Genomic DNA, 25,973 nt, shown 5'->3' on the forward strand with positions numbered 1-25,973 from the left:
GGAGTAGCATGGGTTCCTGGCTCTCAAAGACTCGCCCTTTAACTGACAGATCACTCCCTTCAAACGTTGCCATCGTTTCAGACGTTTATGACTGTCAGCCTACTGAGCATACAAGTTGATGCATGGCCATTAGGCCTACCCAACAGCATGCTCTGTTTTTGTTAGGCCTACTACTGGCTATTTTGTGATTGTCATTAATATCCTACAACTGCCACTAGTTTTTTTGTTTTGCTTTTGCTAATACAGATGTAGGCCTATAGATTATTTATTATAAATCTTATATGCTATAGGCTATACAAGCAGGCCTAAGACTTATTTAACGATGACATGTAGCCATGTCGTGAAATTATTTTTTTATTTTTTTTTTATTTTAGTCTAGTTAGCCTAGTAGCCTAAATGCTACTCGTTTCGGCTATTCTAAAATATATGGCATATGCCTCCTTTTAAATGCCCTGGAAAAGACTAGGCTAAATTTAAAAGACCACTTCTACTTGTAAAGTCACATTTCAGTAGGCATGTGTTGTGTAGGCCTATGCCTATATCGTGCTAAGGCCTACTTGTGTATTTTAGTCATACGCATATCGGTCATATTCTCAATTGTAACCTATCAATTGAAACCTATAAGCTTGTGACTTTTGCTTTGTTAATAGAGCTTCCCGAACCATTAAGTTACGGACAAAATCCCGTTGACTTAATGAGTCTGTCTCTGTTCAGTATCGATTTATCCTATGGCGTCCTCTGCTGGTCAAATTAGGCTACTTCTGTGGCTCTGCAAACATCAGGCACGGTCAAAGAAGCCGCGATCACACACAACACAGTCTTGTGTTGAAATGGTTGAACGCAGTGTACGTCAGATGCGTCGTGCGCTGCTATAGGTCGCACTGGCGAGCGTAATCACATGACCAAGCTACCCGGCGTTGTTGGCCACCGTAGAAGGAACTCAAAGACATTATAAATTGTTGTCACTAAGATCAAGCAGTTAAGTGCAACAGAAGTGGAAAGAGAGCTCCTCGAAACACGCAGACCGACATTTCGAACTGTCGGCTAATAAACAGCTGTGAGTTTCCTTGTAGGTATGTGATCATTTGTCTTTTGAGCGTGCTCCCCTATGCCGTTTTTTGCTATGGTTTTGATCTGTTTCTCTTGAATCCAAATCAACACTGCGTTTCCCCCCAGTCACAGTTGTTGTAATCAAACAGGCGTTGCATGTTACTCTACTTTATCTCATAGGCCATTCTAATTTGTTAAGGAGAGACTAATGCTCAATCTCATGTTATGGAGAACTAATGCATGCATTGCAGGCTTCAGGCTACTTCAGCAGTTTTGACTCCAAAGTCAGTCTCACCAAGTCGTTTGTTGTAAACAAGTCTACCCAGGTCTACACAGTTTAACAGGATCCCTTTTGAAATACCAGCCATATATGTCAGTAGGCCTGCATTTAATGCTTATTGGGGTCTACATGGAAAGACTGTAACCTACAAATATCTGATCTCCAATTTGATCCAGTTGACTATGGTAGACGTGGCCTCTATCTGTAGCGTGCACCCTGGGATCTAAATGCGATAAGGGAACACCCGTGACTGCAGCCAGTCATGGCTTTTAGTTTTTTTCCTGTGATTTCCTGGGTTTGAAACATAGCTGTCAGACTTGCAGACTCTTCCATATCCTTTTATCCTTTTATGATTTAAGTGGCTTCTTCTTATGGAGATTGGCATTTTGTTGTTGGGGCAGGTAAAATCAAACCACTATAACATGTTGTCTAAACCAAGCCTTTTACCTTTCCTGACAAGTTTGTAGGCTTACACTTTCTCCCTACCTCTTACACACACACACACACACACACACACACACACACACACCCACCCACTCTCTCTCTTTCTCTCTCTCTCAAACTAAAAATAGCCAAGTTGTCCTTGTCCATTTTTCCCATTTGATAGCTGGCTTTGTGTTTACAGAAAGCCAGGTCACCCATAGACAGGCGTGTTTTTGTGCAAAGTGCAGCACATGAATTCAAGCTGCCACAATTGAATTTACCCGTCTAAATGGAGCGTTTGTCTTTCAAAAAACATCCCTGTTTTTTCCACTGCGGCTCCAATTCCAATGACACCAAGACCACAGAAGTTTGCAAGCCCAGAATAGCGCTTACAAAGGGTTCTGAATATTTACCACTTAGCTGTTTTGAAAATCTTACTGTTTTCATGTTATTATGATGTAACTGTGATGGAAAGGCTGGAGAGCGAGAGAGTGGGGGAGACAGACACGGCAAAGAGAAGATGCTAGCCTAGCTAGTGCTCATTCATATTCCATCCCATCAGCATTCTCTCCGGAAGCCACATCACAGGATCAGATCAGCTGGGTGTCTCTGTGGTGCCAGTGTCTTAGCAGTGGCCCCCACACAGACACACGAAAACACACAACAGGAGTATCACAGGGCCGGAGAAACAGACGTGATGCTTTTTATTATGTTCATTGCTGTTATGTTATGTGTTGACTATCAGGTCTCATTCTGAATATTGGCTTTGCTAACTCCTCAGTGTGATTACTTCTCAAATGTGAATGGAGTGTGTTTGAGAGGGAGGCAAAGAGAGAGAGAGAGGCAAGGGCAGACACAGTCAGATGTCAACAACCAGGATATTTGTGTGTGCATGCTGCAGCACCTGCCTGCCAGCACATTCCCCATTATGGAGCGGGCATGGCCCCCATGACTATAGAAATGCCAGGCCTGTGTAGGGGTGACAATAGACACACACACACACACACAAATTCATCAGGACTACATTTTGTTGGAGATTCATTTAAAATGCTGTCCAAACGGACAGAAACATTGCTGAAATGTAATTCTAATTCTTGGTGAATTTTCACGCGTAAAACATTTCTCTTTTCTTCTGTTCTAGAGCTGCTAAACATCGATGTGAAGGGCTTCTAATCATGACAACAAGGAAGAGCCCTGATGTTGCATATCAGAAGGTAAAGATCGCCAGATGGGCTACACACGCCCACACACAGAGCGTAAACATCGCTTTAGAAGACTGGTCTAATTTTGTTCGATTGGGCGCACTGCTCTCGTCTGGTGTGGTCAGTTCCATTGATTATAGTGAAAGCTAATTCTTGCAGCACACGCTCCACAAACACAACGCTTCAGTCGCACGCCTGCTGTAGCCTGGCTGTTGGTATAGCAAACTACATTCAAACTTCCCAGTAGGCTAAGGCTTTGCTAGACTAACCAGCCTGCATGAATGTTGTTGCGTAAGGTTTCCCATCTGAAAGTTGTGAGTTGTCTTGTGTCACATGATTCCCATGAGATTGTGGTTTCTAGGCACCCGACAACAACATTTGATCTCTGCATTTCTATTTTCATTTTTTGTTTTTGTCGTCCTTCACAAAGATGGCAGATGTAGAGCCGGCCAGGGGGGATAGCCTCGCCAAGTCACAGACGGTAAGGGCTCATTAGTAGTTACTGTAATTAATCATAATGTTACAGCCATTGTCATAAAAGGGTGTGTAGAAAGTGTAAACTTTGTTTGGAGAAGTTATTTTGTTATTTCGAGAAACAAGACTTTAAAGGGGAAGTTCATCAGCTATGGCCAGATAGTTCTCATATAGTTTGTCTGTAATGTGTCTCCGACCTCAGCTTCGTTAAATTTGCTAAATGAATAAATAAAAATGACACTGGCAACCTTAATCCCCCACAGTGACTGAAAGATAACCACAGGTTTTCCATGTGCATGACTTGACTCTCTCTCTTTTCCCCCTCCCTCTCGGTCTTCTACTCTCTATTCCTTTTCTCATTCTCTTTGTTCTCTCCTCTCTCTCCCTTCCTCTATCCCTCTCTCCTCTCTCTCCCTCCCTCCATCCCTCTATCCCTCCCTCCGTCCCTCTCTCCCTCCCTCTATCCCTCTCTCCCTTCCTCTATCCCTCCCTCCCTCCCTCCCTTCCTCTATCCCTCTCTCCTCTCTATCCCTCCCTCCGTCCCTCTCTTCCTCCCTCTATCCCTCTCTCCCTTCCTCTATCCCTCCCTCCCTCCCTCCCTTCCTCTATCCCTCTCTCCCTCCCTCTCTCCCTCCCTCTATCCCTCTCTCCCTCTCTCCCTCCCTCTATCCCTCTCTCCCTCCCTCCCTCTATCCCTCTCTCCCTCCCTCTGTCCCTCTGCCCTGGGTCCAGTATATCCGGTGTGTCCTGCTCGTCACCACCCTGGCCACCGTGCTGCTGGCGCTGTTCTTCCTCCAGGCCCTGCTGGTGCCCGCTCTGCCCTCTCCCTCCACAGACGCCTCCAGCCCCAGGCTGGTCCTGCCGCGCACCTGTTCTGATGCCTGCAGGTACTGTAAGAGTGTTGTCACACTTAGTCCCTTTTAGCCTGCTAAAGGAACTCGGATCGACGATTTTTTTTGGCCAAACTCAGACCCCTCTAAAGCGAACAGTGCGCTCGGCAGTCTCAGGCACGATGCGCTTTTAAAGTCTACGGTGCAGTTCACACGAAGCACCCTGGGGTTCACTTGTTAGCCTATTCTATCCTCCTTGACTTGCCATTGCCTAAAGAGAAGGCAAGTCATCTATTATAAAAACTATTATCATTAGGCTCATGATGCAGACATTGAGTCATTGGTCTGAGTTCGTTTAGAAGGCTACACCCACACACTCACTTCCTGTCACCCTTTACTACCTTATCTGAATGAATGTGAAATGGGCAAAAATATATTTAAAAATAAAATAAAAGTTCTCAGGCACTCTGCTGGAATTCAGGTATGGGCTAGGGTTAGTTTAAGATTTGAAAATCGATTTGATGTGTGTGTGTGTGTGTATTTATATATTGATTTTCTCTTGACCAATATGTTTGTTCTGACTGAAAATGACACTGCCACATGCCAAAAGGTGGTAAGACAATGTGGTAGAAACATTAAAATTATCGTTTTTCATCTTTTTTAACATTTTTATGAAAAATGGCATGTCCAAAATTATTCATACCCTTTTTAAATAATCAATGGAAACATCTTTATTTATCATCAAAGCTCCCAAAATGGTTCTTATAATACCTACCAAGCCTCTCCATGTCTCCACAATGATTTTAGACCGCACCTTTTTAGCAGCAATCTGGGTTTTTAGGGCAGGAATGATTATTTGCCATCACTTTGGCCTTGTGCTAACTTTTTTGACTGATTGAGGTCTGAACTCTGGCTGGGCATTGTTCTCTGTTAACCATTTCTTGCCTTGTTCTTGCCTTATGTTTTGGATCATTGTATGGTTTAATGGTCCAATGATGCCAATTGGGGCAGGTCTCTTGGCACACTGCCTGATCTTTTTCTCCAGAATCTTAGTGTAGCTTCTCTTAGTGTAGCTGTTTACTTTAAGAAGGTCCTGGATAACATAGGTACACCTGGTGATTTTTCCAGAATTTTTTGAGACCTAAGTGCGTGGGCCCTGGTTGAATTGACGTGGAATGACCCAATATAATACTTTTTTGGGGAGAGAAGGAGAGACCACTCCTAGTCATTCAATGGCTCTCATCGGTCATTGGGTGGTTTAACGAAGAGGTGTTAATGAGATTCAGCAAGAGGGATTACAAGGAAGATCACTTCCTTGTAATCCCTCTTGCTGTTCTTGAAGCATTGTACTGACTCATGACAATTGACACTCTTGTGGTCTCAGTTGCAAGTTTATTTTTCCAATAGTAAGTATGGCTAAAGGAAAAAAAAAAAAAACATAATAGCTGCTAATTTCAGACTAGATTATGCAATTATCTGGAGTGACTCCTGATCAACTCCAGATAAAGACTGCATTTGTTTCAGAACCCATAACTCAAAATTATGTTGACTTTGTTGTTGTTGTTGTTGAGAATGGGGAAACAATATCAGGATGCCACACAGTATGAGCAAAGATTGTTAAGGCGGAGCAAGATATTTAACCAGGAGCCACTTCCGGGAACCCGGATCGCACGAGGGGGGGTGGGGGGTCAAAATCCCCCTTTATGCAGAGCAGTGGCAGCGACTGCTCCATTGAAGTCTATGGGCATAGCTCAGAATTTCACCACATATGCTAAGATCTTGGTTCTATAAAGTTAAGAATGGGAATTTTGGGAGTACCTTTTTAGCATTTTTGAACATTCCAGTCTGGAGAAAATCGACCTTATATCAGGTGTGCGCCGGTTATTTATGCCGCTGCTGTTGGCCGGTTGCAACGTACGCTCATCAATACTGTACGTCACCGACACGCCTCTTTATGCAGACAGGATTCGATCCCCATTTCGCGTCCATAGACATGAACTACGATGACGTATCTTGCTCCACCTTAACAATCTTTGGTATGAGCACAGATTTCATGATGTCATTGTTGTGACCTTTTGAGTATTTTCAGAAACCGAGACATATCTGAAATGTGGTGAGTGACAGAAAGCCATGCTCACCACCCATTCAACCACAGCAGGTGCACAGCAGTTCATGGCTCACTTCATTAGTTCTGCTTTCTCACAGATGAACTCTCAGGAGACATTCACACATTTTGCTTTTGACTGTCTGTGATGCAGTCACCCGTGTAGTGGTGGCTTTGAATTTGCATTTCTCAGAAGGAGTTGTTGAGGAACGAACCAGGGTAACCTTGAAGAGATATTGTTCAAAATGATGGTCTCTCCATCATTTAATAATGGGATTTAGACAAGAATCACACCCTGGACTGATTGTAGCCGAGCTGGGAATTATTTGTCCTATTTGTCCTGAATCCCACTATGAATCCAGTACACTATGGCAATGTCTTTGTTAATGGTGTGATCATGTAGTGACTCTCTTGTTGGTCTCTGCTGTTGCTGTTGTAGGATCTCGTTGGTGGAGAGCATTCCAGAGGGGCTGGAGTTCAACTCGAGTGCCACACATCCGTCCATCTATAACACCTGGCGTGGCCTGATCCAAGGGGCTCGCAGCAGCCTGGACATCGCCTCCTTCTACTGGACCATGACCAACAATGACACCAAGACCCACGAGCCCACAGCCAAGCCGGTGAGAGTCTGAACTCTGAAGGAGTTGACCAGGTCAACCAAAATTTGGATACAAAGATATATTGCATTGGATTATTGCGTTGTCAAAGCTGGAAATTACTTTGACTATACTGGTCATATTTTAGTGTGAAGAAACTGACCATTTTCAGTTCTGCTATTTCAGTACACCTAGGTATTCTGTCATCTCAAAGGAGGATTTTTTTTGTGTTATTAATAACTAAAGAATGATCTTCCGGTAACTTAACTACAAGTATAGAGTTGTTATCCAGCTGGTGTGTGCTGTTGTGGCAGGGCGAGGACATCCTGCAGGAGTTGGGGAAGCTGTCTGGCACTCTCCCCGTCCGCATCGCGGTGAACACTCCCACAGAATCTCAGCCCCAGGAGAACATTAAGTTCCTCAAAAGCTCAGGTAAAGAATCTCAGCCCCAAGAGAACAATAAGTTCCTCAAAAGCTTAGGTAAAAAATCTCAGCCCCAAGAGAACATTAACTTCCTCAAAAGCTCAGGTAAAGGCAGCCATGAGATTCTCTATAATTGCTGGACCTTGTAATAATTTACATAAATAAGTGGCTTTGGATATAAGTGTTGTGCCAAATGAATAATAAAAATAAAAACTCAGATTAGCATCAAGCCTTGGTAAAGTAAATGAGAGTTAGTGGTAAAGCCATAGGGTGTAGGGGCTCTTTCCCCATTTGGTTCAGTTCAGTGTTTCTTTTGTGCACATCCTCTTTGTGTATGTCGTTGTCAATAACCACATCTATAATACACTGTACTTTCCCCTGCTGTGTAGTATTGGCTACTTGAGTGCTTTCTGCATTAGTACAATAACTGCCCGTAAGAGACCGAGTTTCACTTCTGGTTCAGTTCCTCTAACTCACTAAACGCAGGATGTTCTGGAAAAACATATTGCTCATCACATATTTCTGTGAAGCACCATGTTGACGAGAACTACAAAAAAAAAAAAAAAAAAAACATTTTGACAGCCTCCATGCAGTGAGACAATGACCTCTTTTGGCAGGTGCCCAGGTGCGGACAGTGAACATGAAGGCCCTGACCACAGGTGTGTTGCACACCAAGTTCTGGGTGATTGACAAGAAGCACATCTACATTGGCAGTGCCAACATGGACTGGAGATCTCTTACACAGGTAAATTCAATACAATTCAATTCAAAAGGTTTTGTCATGGCAAATAGTTTAACATTTGTATTACCAAAGCAATTGTTACCTAAATATATCAGGACAATAGACTCATTAGAGGAGCAATTAGACTCACTCACAGAGCCATTACAAGCTTTGGTGTCAGCAATATGAACTGTGTGAATTAGCTCAGCCTATAGATGGAAAGAGAAGCTAAAGACCATAATTAACTGGAGTAAAAACATATGCCATTCCCTGACCTGGAATCTGGAATCTTGTTGGTGGTATACCAGTTGGCTCCACCTCAGCCCTGGCCATGTTTAGAGTCCTATTACTTTATTATTCTTTAGTGCAGTCTGATGGCAGTGAAGCAGTGAAGCATCCATTGTTAAAAAACAGTGTAGACATGGGGACTGGGAACTGACATGGCTATACCACAATGCTAGATATAATCCCTCTAGTTTTGGTTTGTGTCCTCTATCTGTCTTTTGGGGAAGCATGTTGGCATCTGTATAAAGGTCTCATTTAGTCCCACACTCATTTTCAGTTATTGTTTATTTATATACTGTATGAATTTAGATTTGTTTTATTTTATTTTATTTATTTTATTTGTTTGTTTTTGTCCATGATTTCATCATTCGTGTGTGTGTGTGTGTGTGTTAACTAGGTGAAGGAGCTTGGTGCAGTGGTGTACGACTGTGGCTGTCTGGCCGAGGACCTGGGGAAGATCTTTGAGGCGTACTGGTACTTGGGTCAGAAAGAGAGCATCCCATCTCCGTGGCCCAGTGAGTACTCGACGTCCTACAACAAGAACAAGCCCATGGAGCTGAAGCTCAACGGCACAGACTCACTCGCCTACTTCTCGGTACGTAAACATAAGACAACCATATGTTAGTGTTTTTTTTTGTTGTTTTTTTTAAGTATCTTTTTTGGACTTTTTATGCCTTTAATGACAGTGGAGAGTGACAGGAAGTGAGTGGGAGAGAGAGCAGGGGTGGGATCCGGAAAGGACCACGGGGCTGGAATCGAACCCGGGTCGCCGGCGTACGGTGCAGGTGCCCCAGCCAGTTACGCCACAGCTGGGGCCATGTTAGTGGTTTCCTGACAGTAAATTATATTGTGCTCTAATAGATTATATGAGCAGTTGGCTACTAATTATTGCTCTCTAAAGCAAAGTTGAACAAAAACATGTGTTCATTCAAAGGGCTAAAAGCATGTGATGGTGCAATGAAGCAGAAAGTTTTGAATGAAGGGCTATAAGTAAAACAAAAAAATAAAACAATAGATCAGTCAAGAGTTATGTCACAAAAAAGTTATTTGCCATGATTTCCTTACTGGCCCAGGCATGTAGGCTAAGGACTAGGCTACACCAGGCACGTAACTGAAGCGTTCCGTTCGCGTTGCGTCTGCTGCATCTGCTGCATCTGCCACGATAATCAATGGAAGTAGCTACACCAGATGTGATAGCGGCGCGTACGTTGGAAAAAAATAGACCAGTTATCTCTAAAATGTATTTTACGCGTCGCGAACGGAGCGATTCAGTTACGCGTCTGGTGTAGCTTCCCTGTAAGCCCCTGCTGTCTATATACATAAAGTCTGATTTGATTGATTGATTGATTGATTGATTGATTGATTGATTATGCTGCAGAGCTCTCCACCTTCTCTCTGTGCCGAGGGCAGGACCCAGGACCTGGACTCCATCATCAGTGTTATTGACGACGCACAGCAGTTTGTCTACATCGCCGTCATGAACTACCTGCCCACCATGGAGTTCTCCCACCCCAAACGGTCAGAGGGCCACTTCCGAACCTTAAAAGCTTCTGACTGTGGCGTAGCATTGAGTGCTCTATCTCTCCACACTGAATCCATTAAACATGCTGATCTATTGCGTCATATTCAGAATAGCAAAACAACTTGAGCAGAAAGACCAAGGACCACTTAACCAATAAAACAAAAATCACGGACCACCTAGCTAAAAAAACAAAAAAAAAACAACAGTAGACCTACTTCAACAGTATATTACACAATAGGCCTACTCACTGAACCACCTTGCTTATTGTCTTTGCACCTTGCTTATTGTGTCAGAGGATCCATATGATTTAAACTGGCGTAGCTTACATAGGCAGTGTTGGATTTACATACAAGTTGGTTCAATATTGCAAACAACTGCTCTATATTATATTTTATCACCCGGAGAGAAGAAATACTCTTTTCTGATTGGCTGGCGGGGTGGCTTTTAATTCTGAATAACGGGACACCTATGAAGTAGATCTGGTAAAAAAAGTTTAATCGCCGTTCCATATCAATGCTTATGAATGGTAACTATAACAACGATAGTAGGACGACGGTTAAGCCTGGAGGCAGGCTTCGCAACAATGGAATCAACTGTAAACAAGCTAACTGTCCATGCTATCGCTGTTATAGGGCCACCAAAGTTGTACAACAAGCTGAACTAGTGAGCTTCTTTTTAAACAGAACCGCGTGTTTCCTTTGCTTTACAGTGGCAACCGGGTGATGAGCGGGATAACGGCCTTCGAGGTGTGTCCTGTTATACGGAATTAATGGACGAGGGCGAGGGGCAAAAAACTCCCCGACGCGCAGCCTCCGTCTGAGTCCATTAATTCCGTATAACAGGACACACCTCGAAGGCCGTTATCCCTTACTTACCACGTCTGCTTGCGGACCACTTGTGATAGTTTGCGGACCACCAGTGGTCACCACACTTTGAGAAACACTGAGTTAGAGCATTCCAAATAGCGCTGTGCTATACTTACAACCGGACCCGCGTCACACAGAGCAGGTTGTTTGCGCCATGCCCCTTTTGAGGGGAAAACATTCCCTCAGAACAAGCCAGAGTGAACCGGTAGACATGTACCAACCACATATGGTCCCTGAGTTTCTTTTGCCTACCATGTCCTCCAAAAAAATCCTGACAGAAGAAAATTATGGCTACAAGCCATAAGAAGAGAAGACCGTATGACACTTCTGGTCACTGAGTGGGGTTGTTGCACCACTTTGTACTCGGGAGACTGAAGGGACATGTTTTTATATTAATTGAATTAAGCTTTTGTAGGTATCTTTCACGGTCAACGACCCGCAAAGTGGTTATGTATTGAGTGGTCATATTGATTTGTGGTATTTTTTGTTATTTACTCCTGCGATTTCTGTACGAATTACGTTTATTGACCCTATTTTGCGTTGGAGTCAATGAGGGGTTTTTTGTTTTCCCCCCGAAAGGGGCGGGAACGTTTGTCACGAGTCAAGTTCCCGGATGTGCCGGTCTAACGTATGTCCAGTCCAGTTAGAACATTCCAAATAGCCCTGTGCCATGTCCAGTTCCAAATAGTGAAAAATCAAACTGATTTTTTCTGATAACGCTCACTCATATTGCATGCAGTGAGGACTTTTAATTGGTTTTCCTCAGATTTGCTCTACTTGAGTGTTTGTACTGTAAATTATTATAAGTAATTCAGCAGATGGCATCTTTGCCTTCCGTGTTGGAAAACAATCTCAGGCAGGATTTTTTTAATGCATTTGATTTAGAGTTATATAAGAGTATAAGTATACCCAACACTATGGAAAGTTGTCTGCTAACCTGACTGCTGTTGATTTATATAACATGTCATACATTTCCTCAAGGAGCCTGTTGAAGCTATCATTTGACCTTTGAACCCCCTTTGAATATAGCTATTGGGCGAGCATTGACACGGCACTGCGTCGCGTGGCGTATGAGCGGCGGGTGAAAGTGCGTCTGCTCATCAGCTGCTGGGGCAGCACGTCCCCCCTCATGTTCCCCTTCCTGCGCTCCCTCGCCTCTGTGCACGACGCCAAGACCAACCTGGACATCCAGGTGGTGAGTAGCGCACACCCAGTGCTTGGACAGAGAGCCATCCCCTCATTCTTTCTTTCATTTCTCTCTTTGTTGCTTGCTTTTTGTCTGTCTGTAATTAGTCATGTGATGTGTTGTGTGGACATTGATGTGGTAAGTAACCGGTACTCACACCAAGCTCTCAGACGGATAGCCATGTTTTCTTTCCTTCGTTCTTTCTTTCTTTCTTTTTTGCTCTCCTTCTTGCTTTTTCTTTCCTGCTTTCTGTCTGTCCGTCTTATCTTTACTGACTTTCTTGCTTTCTTTCATTCCTTCATCTTAAGATCCATCATGACAGTCAAATTGTTTTCAGCGTCTTTAATTGGTTTGCACTTTGGTCAGATTTGCCTGTATTTAAAAAAAATAGATATGCTATAAAAGAACTAATTTGCTAACTTTCTCACAGAAAATCTTCACAGTCCCTGCCACACCAGAGCAGAAACGCATCCCCTATGCCAGAGTCAACCACAACAAGTACATGGTCACCGATAAAGTGGCTTACATTGGTGTGTATTACCGTACTTCAGTTTGGATTATCGTAGTCCAGTTCAGATTACAGTAGATTTATAGTGGTAGTGTAATGTGTTAAATAATTTTGAGGTATGGCCTGAATAGATGTAATTTATTCAAATTCAAGCTTCTCAGATCAGTGAAAAGATGACATCCTAGCAACACTAGCACCAATGCCATTACTGTCAGACGTGTCTTGTAGTAATGTTGAATGTTTGAAGTAATGTTTGAAATGTCCCTTTGTTTTGCGCAGGAACCTCTAACTGGTCTGGGGACTACTTTGTGAACACGGCCGGCTCCGCCCTGGTGGTGAATCAGACCCAGTCTCAGTCTGCGGACCCCACGGTTCAGCAGCAGCTCCAGGCTGTGTTCGAGAGGGACTGGGAGTCCCCGTACAGTGCCCAGCTAAGCCACAACGCCATGGACGGCCAAAAGGACCTGTGCCATAATGTCTGACACTACACACACACACACACACACACCTCAGGCTTCTGAAGCCACACATGCGGCAGCTCTGTTCCAAGCCTGATTGGCTCCCAAAGGGAGTTATTTTTAAAACTAAAACTTTTAATTCAGTCAACCACTAACAAATAGCACCAATATTGTCTTAACCGCGAATTCAATCAGGTAGTATTGCTGCTGTGTTTTTGATTGCGCTTGGATGCAACATTGCTATTTTGGTACCTAAATGATCCCAGTGTTGTTAATTGTAGGTAAACTTGTGCGATGAGTATGTTGAGTTGTTTGGGTTCGGAGGAGAACAGTGAGTACTATGCTGGGTAATCCTCATAAGAAGGTATTCAGTGGACTTTGGATTGGTGATTGTGACACAAATGTTTACACCAAGCGGAAGCCCTGTATCTGGATACATTTTCTTTTATTATTTTGGGCACGATTTTTGAGTAAACAGAGAATAAACTGCTTTTTAGTAGTTTTTTTTTAAATTATGCACTTTGTTTTTCTTAAGAGGGGTACATGTTTTTTACTCAGACACCAGCCTTATCTAACCTAATTATCTCGCCAGTATCTCTACAAAAACATTTTTGGTTCATCAACTGAAATACATTGTATATTGCGGTGTTAGCTGCTTTACAAAACCTTCAGTATTTTTTTTTTTAATATGGATTCAACACTTGCAATACCTCTGAAATATACTTTCTCTTTTGTGTCTTGAGAAGGATATTTGGTGAATGGTGAATAGTTGATTTAATCTCAGGAAGCTGTTGTAAACAGGGTGGTTTGTTTATTGATTTGTTTATGAGGTTCACGTTCTTTAACTTACACATTGGAGACCAGGGGGGTATTCCAAGTATGTGGTTTAAAGGCAAACCTGGGTAAGTTAACTCCGAGTAAGTGGTAAACCTCTTATGGCATTGTTTTGTAAGGACAATGAAAACATACAGCATATCTATTAGGAGGTTTACCCCTTACTGAGTTAACTTACCCAGGTTTGCCTCCAAACCACGTACTTGGAATACCCCCCAGTTAAAACATGATCACAGCGGCCACAAACTCACTATGGCTATTTAAAGCGAAATTCTTCATTCTTGGTTCATTCTTGTTATTTTAATACTGAATCTGAACATTTTTTTTTTTTTTTTTTTTTTCAAACTTGCCATTTTCCATCCCATGCCCACTGTCTCTCATGTGACCAAGAGGGAACACTGCTGTTACAAACCTGTTGGACTTTTTGGACAGTTTTGTATTTAAAATAAATGGATTTGTGAAAATTATTATTATTATTATTATTATTATTATTATTATTATTATTATATAGAACAGTCTTCCTCAAATAATTGGTAAATAATCTAATATATTCCTATATCTCATAATCTCATATTTATTTCATAAATATATCATTCAATGGCATCAACTTTCTTCAATCTCTGACATAATTGCAAATTGCCAGGTGCTTCTTGCAGGTTGGAGACAGACAGAGCATCTGAAAGGGTCTTAACCTTGTGCAAAGCTGAAGCAACAGAAAGAAAAAGTCTAGGAGGCTCAAAAGGAGTGATTGGGACCAAGGATGGACCCAACAATTATGTCTGGCGCTTTTCCTTGCTTGTGCATGTGCTGCATCCTCCAAGCCCTCAGTAATGCATGAAGTTGTGTGCGCAACCTCCACTGCGGGCCGAAGGGCCATAGCCGTGGAAGGTGGACATCTGGGCATCGGGCATCCAGCTGTTGGGGTCAGGCCACTGGGGTGGATGAGCCTCTGGCTCATATGGAAAGTACTGGAGAAGAGATGAGACAAGAGAAGGGTCTGGAAGTTTCAAGTGGTAAAGCACTAGAACAGGGCAAAGTCATCATGGGTTTAATTCTCAGGGAATATAAGATCACACACACAGAATTTAAACATTCAATGTACTATGTCATTTTAAACATGACATTGTTAAACAAATGTAATATAAAAGGTTCTGACTATACTTAAACACATTTTCCTTTGCTGTATTTCAGCATTATAAGTGTGGACAGGTTTGTTATTGTTTGTGAATAAAATTGTAATTCAGTCTGTGTAACTCATTTCAAGGCTGACCACTATTAATATTTTTTAATGAATGGCTTTGAAATTAGATTTGATTTGACCCAACTAGCCTCATATATGCTTAAATGTTCAAAGCTGAAGTGATAAAAAATGGCTCTCTTACGTTTGCTCTTACACACTCTTGCGTGCTACCTTACCTGCAGGACATATTCTCCACCAGCCTGCACAGCTTGGTCACTGTATTCAGGATAGTTCACACTGTGGTCATCCACCATGTCCTGGGACATTGGGACATCACCATCTTGGCTTTCGATCACACTCTGGGTAAGAACCTGGGTCAGAAAGTCTTGGGTGACCATATCTTCCAGTAGAAAATCCTGGGTTTCTGCCAGGAAGACCTGTGGCGGATTCACATCTTGCTCACACATGGAGTCGTCTTGAGGGTAGAGCACCAGCGACTGGTCCAGGGTTCCCTCTTGGGCAGGCTCATGCTGTGGTCCACAAGTCCCTGGAGCAATGCCTTCAGTCTGAGGAAGCTTAGCCATTTGCTGCTTCCCACAGAAGCTACTGAAATACGACATTATTGACTCGCCCAGAGATCTCTCCCGGCGAGTGCCAGGGACAGTGGAGTAACCAGTGGCACCCATTTCTTCATCTGTGCCCTTGTTGGGTGCTGGACAGTTGTCTGGGTCAGAAGCTTGCCGGTTTGGAGTTTGATGGGCTCGATCAGACTCCTCAGACGAGATTGTGTCAGAGGTACCCATGTCCTGCTCATCCACGATGCACAGATCGTCCAGCTGCTTTGTAGTCTTACGGACTCGGCTGTAGACCAGATTGTGTTGGCTGTGTACTGCTGAGGTTGCACCACAATTGTCTATGCGATACTTCCCAGCAAAGGCTGCCTGGCAGCTGCCACTGTGGTACTGATGCTCCTGTTTTGCAGCAGCAGAGCGTTGAGGCTGGTAAGCACCCCTTGGGTGAGGAGGTTGGGCCTGTGTCTCTGTCTGGAGACGGTGTGGTCTTGCGCCATCTCCCCCAGAAGTTCTGGCTGGTGTCACTGCCTCTTGCAGACAGCGACGAGACATCTCGTAATATTGCTTGTACTCCTGAGCAGCACGCAAGTGGTGAATGGTGATGAAGTGATGGCGCAGGGCTGAGCTGGGATTGATCCTCTGGTGCGAATCCAACGTCAGCGTTCGCTTTAGGAGCTCTACCATGCAGTGTCGGTCCATAATTTCTGCAGCTATCTCCTCATTATGGAATCCCTCATCTGTTTGAGGAACCTCTACAGACTCAAGTTCATCTAGAGAGCTGAAGATATACTTCCGTCGCCCAGAAGAACCTGCTGTCTCTGTGGACTGGGGGACTCCACCTTTGCCAACAGAACTAGGATGCTTTAGCTGCCATTTAGGTGCCCCACGACTGTTCTTTATGAGTTCGAAATATAGGTGAGCCTTGCTAGCTGAATTGAGGAGATGGGTGTGTGGAATTCCCTGGGTTTCACAAATGTAGCGCACCTGGTCATATTCTGACTCTCCAGGGTACAGAGGCCAGCCAAGAAAAAGCTCTGCTATTATGCAGCCGAGGGACCACATATCCACCTTTTCACAGAATGGAAGTCCAAGAAGTATTTCTGGAGATCGATAGAATCTGGTTGGGGACAAGAATCAAATTTACACAATCTTGTTATAAAACTCTTGAGTGCCAAGAAAGGTGCCTTTAAATAAAATATTATTATTATTATTATTATTATTATTATTATATCTTTACACCTAAAATGATAATCACATTGATGCACATCTGACCTTGACTGGATGTATGGCTCTCTTACAAAACGGACTTCATTGAAAAGACTTGCTGAGCCAAAGTCGATCACCTTGACTCGGAAGGGATGGCGAGACTGATCCACGATCATGACATTCTCAGGTTTTAGATCAGCGTGAATTATTGCTAACTCCTTGAGCTTAGCAAGGGCTTTAAGCACTTGATAAGTAATCGTCCGAATATTGCGTATGGCTAATGGTCTAAATCCATTATCTTTTTGAAGTTGATACAAATTCTTCTCCAACAGCTCAAAAACCAGGTAATGACAACTCTGACCAGGAAAAGCCTCGTAGAATTTTACAATATGACTCTTGTCCAAATTTGCAGAGCAAAGGACGGATATAAGTTTCAATTCATTCTTAATTACGCGACTTTTGTGGACATCCGTTTTCATAATTTTTACAGCAACTAATTCTCCATCACTTCCTCGCCAACATTTTGTGACTTTACCAAAAGTTCCTCTTCCAACAGTGTCCAGAACGTGGTAAACCTCAGTTTCAGAATAAATATCTGACATTTTTGTAGGACACTCGTACATGTAGCCTAAGCAAGATTCAATTCAATAAAAAACAGCACAAAACTGTTCCATATTAGAAGAATGCAAGATGTAACAATTCACGACGTTCCATCATTGATACATGCATTCTATTTGCTACAATGTAGGCCTATTTAGGCGCATATTACACTCCATAAGCAATACACTAGAGCAATCCAGGATTAACAACTTTATTAGACTTTGCATACAGGATTGATTATAGAGGCACTCTGGGAGTTTTTTTTTTTTTTTTAAATAAAAACGGTGAACAGAACTGTGTTCATGGTTAATTTTAGGCCTACGCTATAATCGGCTAGTGTCTCCATTTTCTGTCAATATTTGATATAGCCTACACAAACCTATTTTTAAAATGTTTTAGATTGCATGGTAGCCTATATTAGGCCTGCTGTCTTCATGTATCTATCTATAACGTTGGCTTTACATAAAACTATTGCCAAGGTCAATGTTATTTTCAGCACCACATCCAAAAAAGGAGATTTCACTGTCCATGTGCCCGCCAATTGTCTTTTGTATTACTCTCCAGCTGGCTAGAGGAGGGGCATGAATCGAGTCACGCAGAACGACAGGCTTCCAGAAGAAGCGAAAGATGGCGGTAAGTAGCGGTCTATGGAACACCGTGTTACTTTTGTTTTGAAATACAGTTAAATATTTGCAGAATATATGATGCACTTAATGGTTGCAGCATAGATCACATTCGTCGTTCCAGATGCGATTTGTGTGTGGTATGAACTTCTCAATGAAGTTTCGTTTTAGTGTTATCCACATAATTTGCCCTTTTAGTGTATTTAAAACAACATAATGTTCGGTTATTTTCAGCATCTCCTGTTGCAAAGTTTACTCAAGGTAAACTCTGACAATTCAGACTTTCTATTCAGAGAACGTAAGTAGCCTAAGTAGGTTTTGAATTTCAAATCAGAACTCCTTATGAGAAAGAATCAGATCTGTTCATTTCGCTCTTTGCTTTAGTCAGTATTTTATCAGCATTGTCCTTGACACATGCATTGTCCCTATTAGAAAGTGCCAGGTTTATATCTTATAGCCTATCAGTTTTGTTTCGTGATAATGATCGACATATAGCCTAACTTTTATTACCCAGCCTACTGGTTTAGACGGGGGTTTGTTGTCAAATGTTTTGTTTTCAGCAACATGTAGGTCTAATGTTATTTTGCGTTTGCAAGAAGTTGTTTTAAACAGGACGAGAAAGCTAGCCTAACGCTTCTTAATACAGATTGCATCTTAGTAAGAAGATTATGGCATTCATAGGCTAGTCTACACATATCTCTACACAAGTTTTCTATGCTATTAAAAAGTCCTTAAACATTGAAAAGGACCTTTAAACGTTGAAAACCAATCAATGTCTGACACTCTCAAACATCGTATTTAATCGTGTATGCCTAAATAAAATAAAATGTCATACACTGTCGTAACTTCTTTGGTTCATGTTGTTTCATGGTAGCAAATTAGGTCGTAATAATCCTTTGTTAATATAGCGAATACTCACCACCAGGGGGAGACATTACTGCCTGGTTCAGGAGAGCAAACTCGCTGCTGCTTGTTTTCTTTTTCTTTTCTTCTTATAAGACACCACTATGCTTTTAATACTTTTGCATTACGTTGTGTTACATCTATTGTAATGGTTATAACCCACCATACAGCTTGTTTAATGATTAAAGGCTAATACAACTTTATTACCCCCCAAACAACTTAATATTTTAAATCTTAATGACCTACAATTATCAGTCGTACTCCCATCAAAACTACAGGTATTTATCATAAGCTTAGTAGGATTAAGATCTCAACATTCACTTTGGCTTCTTCCTTCTTTTTTCCTCTGTAGGGGCAAAGGTCATGCAGCCCCACCCAGTCCCGAGTTTGTTTTATCTGGAAAGACGGGAGGAGACGCCCTGTCGTGATGGGTGATCATGATTGCGGACGTGATGGTGGTCAGTGGATGTTCATAGCAAACAACATTCCTGAGCAGGACAGCCCTGTTGGAACCTGGATGTTAAAGTTAAATTGAAAGTTGGCTGACTGGTATTTAGCAGACACTTGTATCCAAGGCGCCACAGACTCGCAGCGGTGGATTCGAGAATCGAACTCAGGTCGACTGATTGTTAGTTGGTGATGTCACCGCCGCTCCACCACGCCCGAGATTATGGCAGAGTGGTGTTACGGGCCACACCGTACCCTCCTTCTGACCTTTGACCCCTAATGGTATGGGCGCCATGCCAGCCAAGCCAAGCCAAGATGTGAGTTTACCAGTGAAACGGTATTCTCAGCAGAGCCAATAGAATAGAATAGAATTGTACTTCACTACAGAAAAACATCATTAAAGGTGCCATGTGTAAGAATTGAGGTTAAAATATCCAAAAAAATTAGCTACACGCATCAAAAGAATGAGAAGAAATAAGGGCGATGATGTAATTAAAAGAATGACAAGGTATAGTGCTGCAGAGATATCAACCTGAATTAGCATGCTAAATTACCAGCCACAGCCCGACAGGTGTATACTCTTTGGTTCAAGTACGCCCACAAGCCGTGCGAGTTATTCGTGTATTGCAGTTTGGCTGGCGGTTATGTTGCCCGCATACCGCCTCCCATGGCAGAAACTGGTATTATGACACCTGTCGGGCTGTGGCTAGTAATTTAGCGTGCTAATACCTCAATTCTTACACATGGCACCTTTAAACCTTAATATTCAATAGTGTTAACATACATGCAACAAGTAACAATAGCAAGAAATCAACAAATCTGCCAACTGTATTTATTCTGAAGTCAGTAGCTATTTTGATAGGATTTTATCATCTACATCTATCATCTACATAAGCACACTGTTAATAAACAGTTTATTATTAGTTCTGATCATTATCCTGATAATGTATGTAATTTCATTAGCCAAATTTAAAGAAAGATTCTTAATTGAGAATGTGGAAAATATTGGTATAAAAGTTTTTCTTGCCTTTTATGAAAACGCAAAGTTTTTCTTGCCTTGTCATACTTTTTTCCCTGTATGGCCATTGATAGTGTTATGGAGTTTAGCGCATCTTGTGATGGATGAAGTGTGTTGTGGGGATAATGCTGGCGTTGTTTTGTTGTTGGTAACCATGTGCTCTGTTCCGTAGCATCAGCATCATAGCGACTGCCTGTTCCAATCCAGCCCCACCTCAGTCTGAGGTGGAGGAAGAGATGGAGTGAGATGGAGGAAATTATGACTGCTGTGTTTACCCTAAATAAACAGTCAACAATGAGTGGAACTTCCCGTTATGTCTCCAGCTGTGAGGTGTGTGAGTGTGTGTGTGTGTGTGTGTGTGTGTGTGTGTGTGTGTGTGTGCGTGTGTGTGTGTGTTTAACTTTTTGTGTATATTTGCCCTACAAAGTCCCAAAAATTCTACATAGGACTCCTGAAGGTTTTACACGGTCAAGAAAAAATTAACGGTCATATAGGGATTAATCAGCTTAACCAATTTAGGACTTTGTGTGTGTGTGTGTGTGTGTGTGTGTGAAGGGTATCAATTCAATCTGCACTTTAATTACCAGCCTGCCCTGGCAGTGGGCAGGTATGGTGACGAGGGTGCGGACAGTATTCCGGTGGATGTCCCCTCTGTCCCTCCCAGACCTGGTCCTCTCCACCTGGTCTGGGGGTTTCAGGGTCTCCACTACAACACACACACACACACACACACACACACACACACACACACACACACACACACACACACACAAGGGGTCTCATGTTGAGGGCAGTGACAATGATGCAGAGTGGTCACTTAGGCTGAGCAGAAGTGCTCCTGAAGATTATGTGGATTTCATCATTAGTTTTTGGATATCATCAACACTCTCATAGTCAGCTTTGGATATCATCAACACCCTTATAGTCAGCTTTGGATATCATCAACACTCTCATAGTATCAACAACACTCTCATAGTCAGCTTTGGATATCAACAACACTCTCATAGTCAGCTTTGAATATTAATTGGATTGCTAGCTATGGACAGCAGCAGATCTTAGTGAGATCCACAAGACCACTCAGCCCATGTCACTGCCCTTAAAATAGACCCCATAGTGTATGTTAGTGTGTGTGTATGTGTGTGTTTGTGTATCTGTATCTGTCTTTCTGCATGTCCGCACTGCACCTCACCCATAGGAGACTAAGAGAGTGGGTGGGATTGGGGTGGGAATCTCCTCCAAATGACTCGTAATGTGGTAACAAGATCCCTATCCAGATTGATATCAGCTATTTTTCTGTGTATGTTCATGTCCAGGTTTTTTCTTTCCTTGGGTTTTGTTTAATTCTTATTTGTGCCTTTCATTGGTTAAATCCCAGTATTCTTTTCTTTTCAGATGTATACAAACTGCTTGATTTACATGTTGACATTTCATTCGATAAAGATTTAACCAACTGTTTTCTATTCTGCTTTAATACTTTGTTCATTGAAGGAACGACTGATAAAAGAGAGGGACGGCTGATGTCAGAGTGACATCAGAGTGTTCTACACATCCTCTCCAAGACTTGTCACACTGAGCAAGACCTCTGCAGATGTTACACACACACACACACACACACACACACACACACACACACACACACACACACACACACACACACACTGATTTACTATACATGTTCAGGATACCAACACCAGAGCTACAAGTGAAAAACTGCAAAACACAATAGATCCTTTTTTTTAAATGACCAAATTGGACAGAATGGAATTCAGTTAGAGATATTAAAATGAATTATTAAATGGACTTAAATGAAGTTAAATTAATTGATCTGACATCATCCAGGATTGTCTGAAGAAGGTACAAGATTGTATGTCTTTACAACAGCATGTTGTTGTGAGGATGCATTGCTTGACATGGTGCTCTTTCTCAATGAGTCCTTTTCCTGATTTACTGCAATCTCTCCGCTGGTGGTTTGAAAATAAATAGTCCCACTCACAAGGACATTTTTGGCTTTTTTGTCTTCCTCTGGTGTGACAGACTTACACATTCAATTACACTGTTTCCCCTGACATTTCTGTGCCTAATGTTGTTAGTGTTCTGGCTCCAATTGGTTACAAAACAGTCTCATGGTGTTGTAGCAACAGCTAATTTCATTAGTAATGTTTCCTTAAATAACCCATCGATATTGGATTGAGCTCACAACAGATGAGAGAAGGTGAACAGTCTGACAACATTTTTAACTCGGTACCTAACAGGACTTATTAGGAAAGAAAACATTCTTTTTTGGTGAAAATTATCATAATGACCTTCCATTGTGAGGAAACTTTTTCTACATTTGCATGTGGGTAGATCAAGCTTTTAATGTAGGCCTATTGTTTTATATATAGATCCAAATAATGTAAAAGTGTTCTGATAATTGTTAAAGTTAAACACAGAAGTCACTTGTAATGCCTTTCGACTTCCTCAGCTGTGGCACCAAGGGGAATTCAGACGAGATTGCTCTCAACCTCAGAGTTCAGTTAGTCAGTTGAACACCCAACACCAACTCCCTCTGTGTGTATGTGTGTGTCTAGGAGTTATAATTATGGGCTGTATTATGGTTATGGTTATGGATTTAGCAGACTTAGAAAGTGAGAGATTTAAATTTAATTCTGGCTACTATAGGGAGCCAATGGAGAGTAACTAGGAGAGGAGTTACATGTGTCCTCTTTGGCTGATTGAAGACCAGGCGTGCTCCAGCATTTTGAATCAGCTGTAATGATCTTGTTACACAAGCGGGTAAGCCAGCTAATAGTGAATTACAATAGTCTAACATGTTAGTCTTCAATAGTTTAGAGATGACCATGGTCTGAACAAGAAGTTGTGTGGAATCTTGTGTCAGATAAGGTCTGATCTTCCTAATGTTGTAAAGCATAAACCGACATGATTTTGCAATAGAAGCTATATGCTCAGAGAAGTTAAGTCGGTCATCAATTACAACGCCCAAGTTTCGTGCCGATCTAGTTGGGGTCAGTGAAGTTGAGTCAAGCTGGATGTTAATCTGTTGGAGAATAGCTGTTTTAGCTGGAAACACCAAAAACTCTGTTTTTGAGAGATTAAGCTGAAGGTGCCGATCTTTCATCCAGGCTGAAATATCCTTAAGGCATGCAGAAATCCGGTGGGAAACACTAGAGTCATCAGGTGGGAAAGACAGGTAAAGTTGAGTGTCGTCTGCATAACAGTGATAGCCAAATCCATGGGAGCGAATGGTATCACCTAAGGAAGTGGTGTAAATAGAGAAAAGCAAGGGTCCTAATAGTGATCCCTGAGGCACACCTGTGGTGAGGTCATGAGACTTAGATACCTGTCCCTGCCAAGACACGTTGAAAGAACGCCCTTTAAGGTAAGATTCAAACCAGTCAAGAGCTTTTCCAGAAATTCCCAGTTCAGATAGTATAGATAGGAGAATGTCATGGTTAACAGTATTAAAGGCTGCAGATAAATCTAGTAGAATTAATACTGATGACTGAGGACTTAGCTACTCTCAATGCTTCAGTCACAGACAGAAGAGCAGTTTCAGTAGTATTAATCACGACACAAGTTGGAACTGGTTTCAGTTAGTGATACCTGTCTTCATTGACTGTGTATTAATCTATGTCTGTACTGCAGAAATGACTCTTGAATTTCCCCTAGGGATCAATAAAGTATCTATCTATCTATCTATCTATAACACTATCGGCCAGAACTAAATTCCTTTTTGTGTAGGTTTCTCACTTACTTGGCTAAATAAATGCCAATCTGATTTGGAGAGGGACTATGCCTTGTTTGCATCCCCCGCCCCCTCCTTCATGATCCTAGTGTGGCAGGGCCTCTGTTAGAGCCTGTTCATGAAGCCCCAAACACATGTGTTTGTGTGGTGGTCATGTGACATTTGTTGCTCACATAGAAAACTTGCTAGATGCGCTCTCAAAAACGGCCAGAGAACATCTCAGATCTCAGTCATGTTAAGATGTATGATCTCTGATCTCAGTCATGTTAAGATGTATGATCTCCGATAGACCAGTGTCTCCCTTTGAAATATGATTTAACCTCCATCTCCTCATTTAGTAGCCTGTGTATAATATATATTTTTAAACGTTTGAACTTTTCATTTCATCACTTGACAATACATCATGATCCTATGGGCTGATGAGGCATCAAGAGAGTGGAGATATCAAATCATATCCCCAGCTGCAGCTGAAGCTTCGGAGCCGCGTTGTGTGTGTTTGTGACTGGGTGGCCGTGAGCAAATGTGTTGTTCTTTTCATGACATTGTGGGCGAGTCTGTGCTCGGTTGGCCACGCAGTCTAGTGGTCAGTGCGCCGCTAAGCCCTGATAACAAGGCTGTGGTGCTCCGGAGCTAAAGCTGCCCCGCCACTGGACAAAAGGCAGGGGCTTTAGAGTGAAGGCCCCAAACTGCTGACGCGGAAGTTGAGCTAATACAGCATTCTGCCCTGTCTCCCTCCTGTCGCCCTCTCCCCTGCCCTCTCTCTATCACTTTCTCCCTCTCTCTCTTTCAGTCTGTTTCTCTCTCTCTCTCCATCCATCCCTATCTTGATCAGTTCCCTCCTCTCTCTCTCTCTCGCTCTCTTTTTCTCTTTCTCTCTCTCTTCCTGCCTTTTTCTCTCCACCCGAGACCCTCTCTCTCTCCCCCACATGCTAGCTGGTAGCTGGACCGCTACCACTCCTTTGACAGAAGGGGTTGCCTTTCCGAGAGCCTGTCCATCTTGTTTTTTATTTTCCGCAGGCTTCGCATCTTGACTCCTTTTTTTCCTCCCAACCCCACGTCTATTCTGTTGTCATTCTGTTTCTGTCCTTCTTGTTGTCCTGAGGTGTGTTGAGTGTGTTGTGTGTGTGTGTTTGTGTCCCGAGTCCACACAGGACCATGTGTGACTGCCTACGTGGGATATTCCGGGTCACCTGGGCACCTTCCTCAAGTGCAGGTTTGTGAAGAACTTGTGTTGTGTTAGTGTGTGTGTGTGTGTGTGTGTGTGTGTGTGTGTGGTGGGGGTGGGTGGATCACACTGAAGAATATAGATAGATTGGATCTGAACGTCAATATACAATTACTGGTTTGTTTGTTGTTTAATATTTGTTAAATGGTTGTTGTTGTTTGCCTATGACACCAAGGATCATTGGAAAGTGACAGTTGACTAAATTACATTTGAAGCTAATCTGAAAGTTCTGATATAATTGAATGGGCTTGTTGTCTTCTTGAACATAATTTGTTATAGTATTTCATGGGTCATTTGTATCAGTTAGAAATGTATATTGACATCCTTTTCAATATTGGGTGGAAGGACTATTCTGCATGTCTCTAAACGCTTGCTGAGTGATAAGCCTTAATGGGAATAGAGGTGCCATACCAAACTTATTTTTTTGTTTAAAAAGAATGATTATCGACAGCTCATCATTCCTTTTCTTAAAAAGCCTGTGTGGAATATTTCACACCAAGCCAGAAAGGCTTTTATAGCTTGTTATTCTGTTCAAGTTGTGATGGATGTTAATTCCATGCCTTTACAAAGATGTAAAATGTTTAAACTGACCAGACTTGGCAATGAAGCTGATCCTTTGATGACAGACTGCATTAGTTTGCATATTTCCGGCTCAAATTTAATCGCTTGTATTCAATACATTTCCTGTTTGC

The 25,973-nt window shown here is 42.3% G+C and overlaps 2 protein-coding genes and 1 long non-coding RNA gene across 5 annotated transcripts; 2 read left to right on the forward strand and 1 right to left on the reverse strand.

Moving 5' to 3' along the window:
• The first annotated feature begins 915 nt into the window (after nucleotides 1-915).
• Nucleotides 916-14,229, forward strand: pld3 (phospholipase D family, member 3). Of its 3 annotated transcripts, none has more exons than XM_048264648.1 (12): nucleotides 916-1,073; nucleotides 2,895-2,967; nucleotides 3,386-3,436; nucleotides 4,162-4,316; nucleotides 6,803-6,983; nucleotides 7,274-7,391; nucleotides 8,000-8,127; nucleotides 8,786-8,983; nucleotides 9,767-9,906; nucleotides 11,806-11,971; nucleotides 12,393-12,492; nucleotides 12,750-14,229. In XM_048264648.1, the coding sequence occupies exons 2-12, from the start codon at nucleotides 2,929-2,931 to the stop codon at nucleotides 12,950-12,952; spliced, it is 1,479 nt and encodes a 492-aa protein (XP_048120605.1). In that variant the 5' UTR covers nucleotides 916-1,073; nucleotides 2,895-2,928; the 3' UTR covers nucleotides 12,953-14,229. The 3 variants fall into 3 exon arrangements, with proteins under 3 accessions (XP_048120605.1, XP_048120606.1, XP_048120607.1); XM_048264649.1 differs by having other exon boundaries at nucleotides 918-1,069; XM_048264650.1 differs by having other exon boundaries at nucleotides 922-1,057.
• A 357-nt stretch (nucleotides 14,230-14,586) lies between these two features.
• LOC125307923 (homeodomain-interacting protein kinase 4-like) lies at nucleotides 14,587-17,930 on the reverse strand. Its single transcript, XM_048264054.1, has 3 exons — nucleotides 16,787-17,930; nucleotides 15,179-16,631; nucleotides 14,587-14,730 (listed from the first exon to the last, which is right to left on the reverse strand). Exons 1-3 carry the CDS (start codon nucleotides 17,341-17,343, stop codon nucleotides 14,587-14,589), a joined length of 2,154 nt encoding a protein of 717 aa, XP_048120011.1. The 5' UTR covers nucleotides 17,344-17,930.
• A 106-nt stretch (nucleotides 17,931-18,036) lies between these two features.
• On the forward strand, nucleotides 18,037-22,311 carry LOC125308268. The gene is made up of 3 exons (XR_007195860.1): nucleotides 18,037-18,241; nucleotides 19,199-19,610; nucleotides 20,484-22,311. It is a non-coding gene; the product is annotated as an uncharacterized LOC125308268 (long non-coding RNA).
• The last annotated feature ends 3,662 nt before the right edge of the window (nucleotides 22,312-25,973 follow it).

The sequence above is a fragment of the Alosa alosa genome, chromosome 15 (genome assembly GCF_017589495.1).
Source record: "Alosa alosa isolate M-15738 ecotype Scorff River chromosome 15, AALO_Geno_1.1, whole genome shotgun sequence".
Classification (NCBI taxonomy): domain Eukaryota; kingdom Metazoa; phylum Chordata; class Actinopteri; order Clupeiformes; family Clupeidae; genus Alosa; species Alosa alosa.

What these genes read in the sequence shown, in the direction of transcription:
- pld3 (XM_048264648.1), top strand. Translation starts at nt 2,929, where the DNA reads ATGACAACAAGGAAGAGCCCTGATGTTGCATATCAGAAG. An exon ending in TAAGTTCCTCAAAAGCTCAG is followed by an intron (nt 7,392 to 7,999) that starts GTAAAGAATCTC and finishes CTCTTTTGGCAG; the next exon opens with GTGCCCAGGTGCGGACAGTG. An exon ending in CCAACCTGGACATCCAGGTG is followed by an intron (nt 11,972 to 12,392) that starts GTGAGTAGCGCA and finishes ACTTTCTCACAG; the next exon opens with AAAATCTTCACAGTCCCTGC.
- LOC125307923 (XM_048264054.1), bottom strand. Translation starts at nt 17,343, where the DNA reads ATGTACGAGTGTCCTACAAAAATGTCAGATATTTATTCTGAAACTGAG. An exon ending in GAGCCATACATCCAGTCAAG is followed by an intron (nt 16,632 to 16,786) that starts GTCAGATGTGCA and finishes GTCCCCAACCAG; the next exon opens with ATTCTATCGATCTCCAGAAA. An exon ending in GTGGAGAATATGTCCTGCAG is followed by an intron (nt 14,731 to 15,178) that starts GTAAGGTAGCAC and finishes TCTCTTCTCCAG; the next exon opens with TACTTTCCATATGAGCCAGA.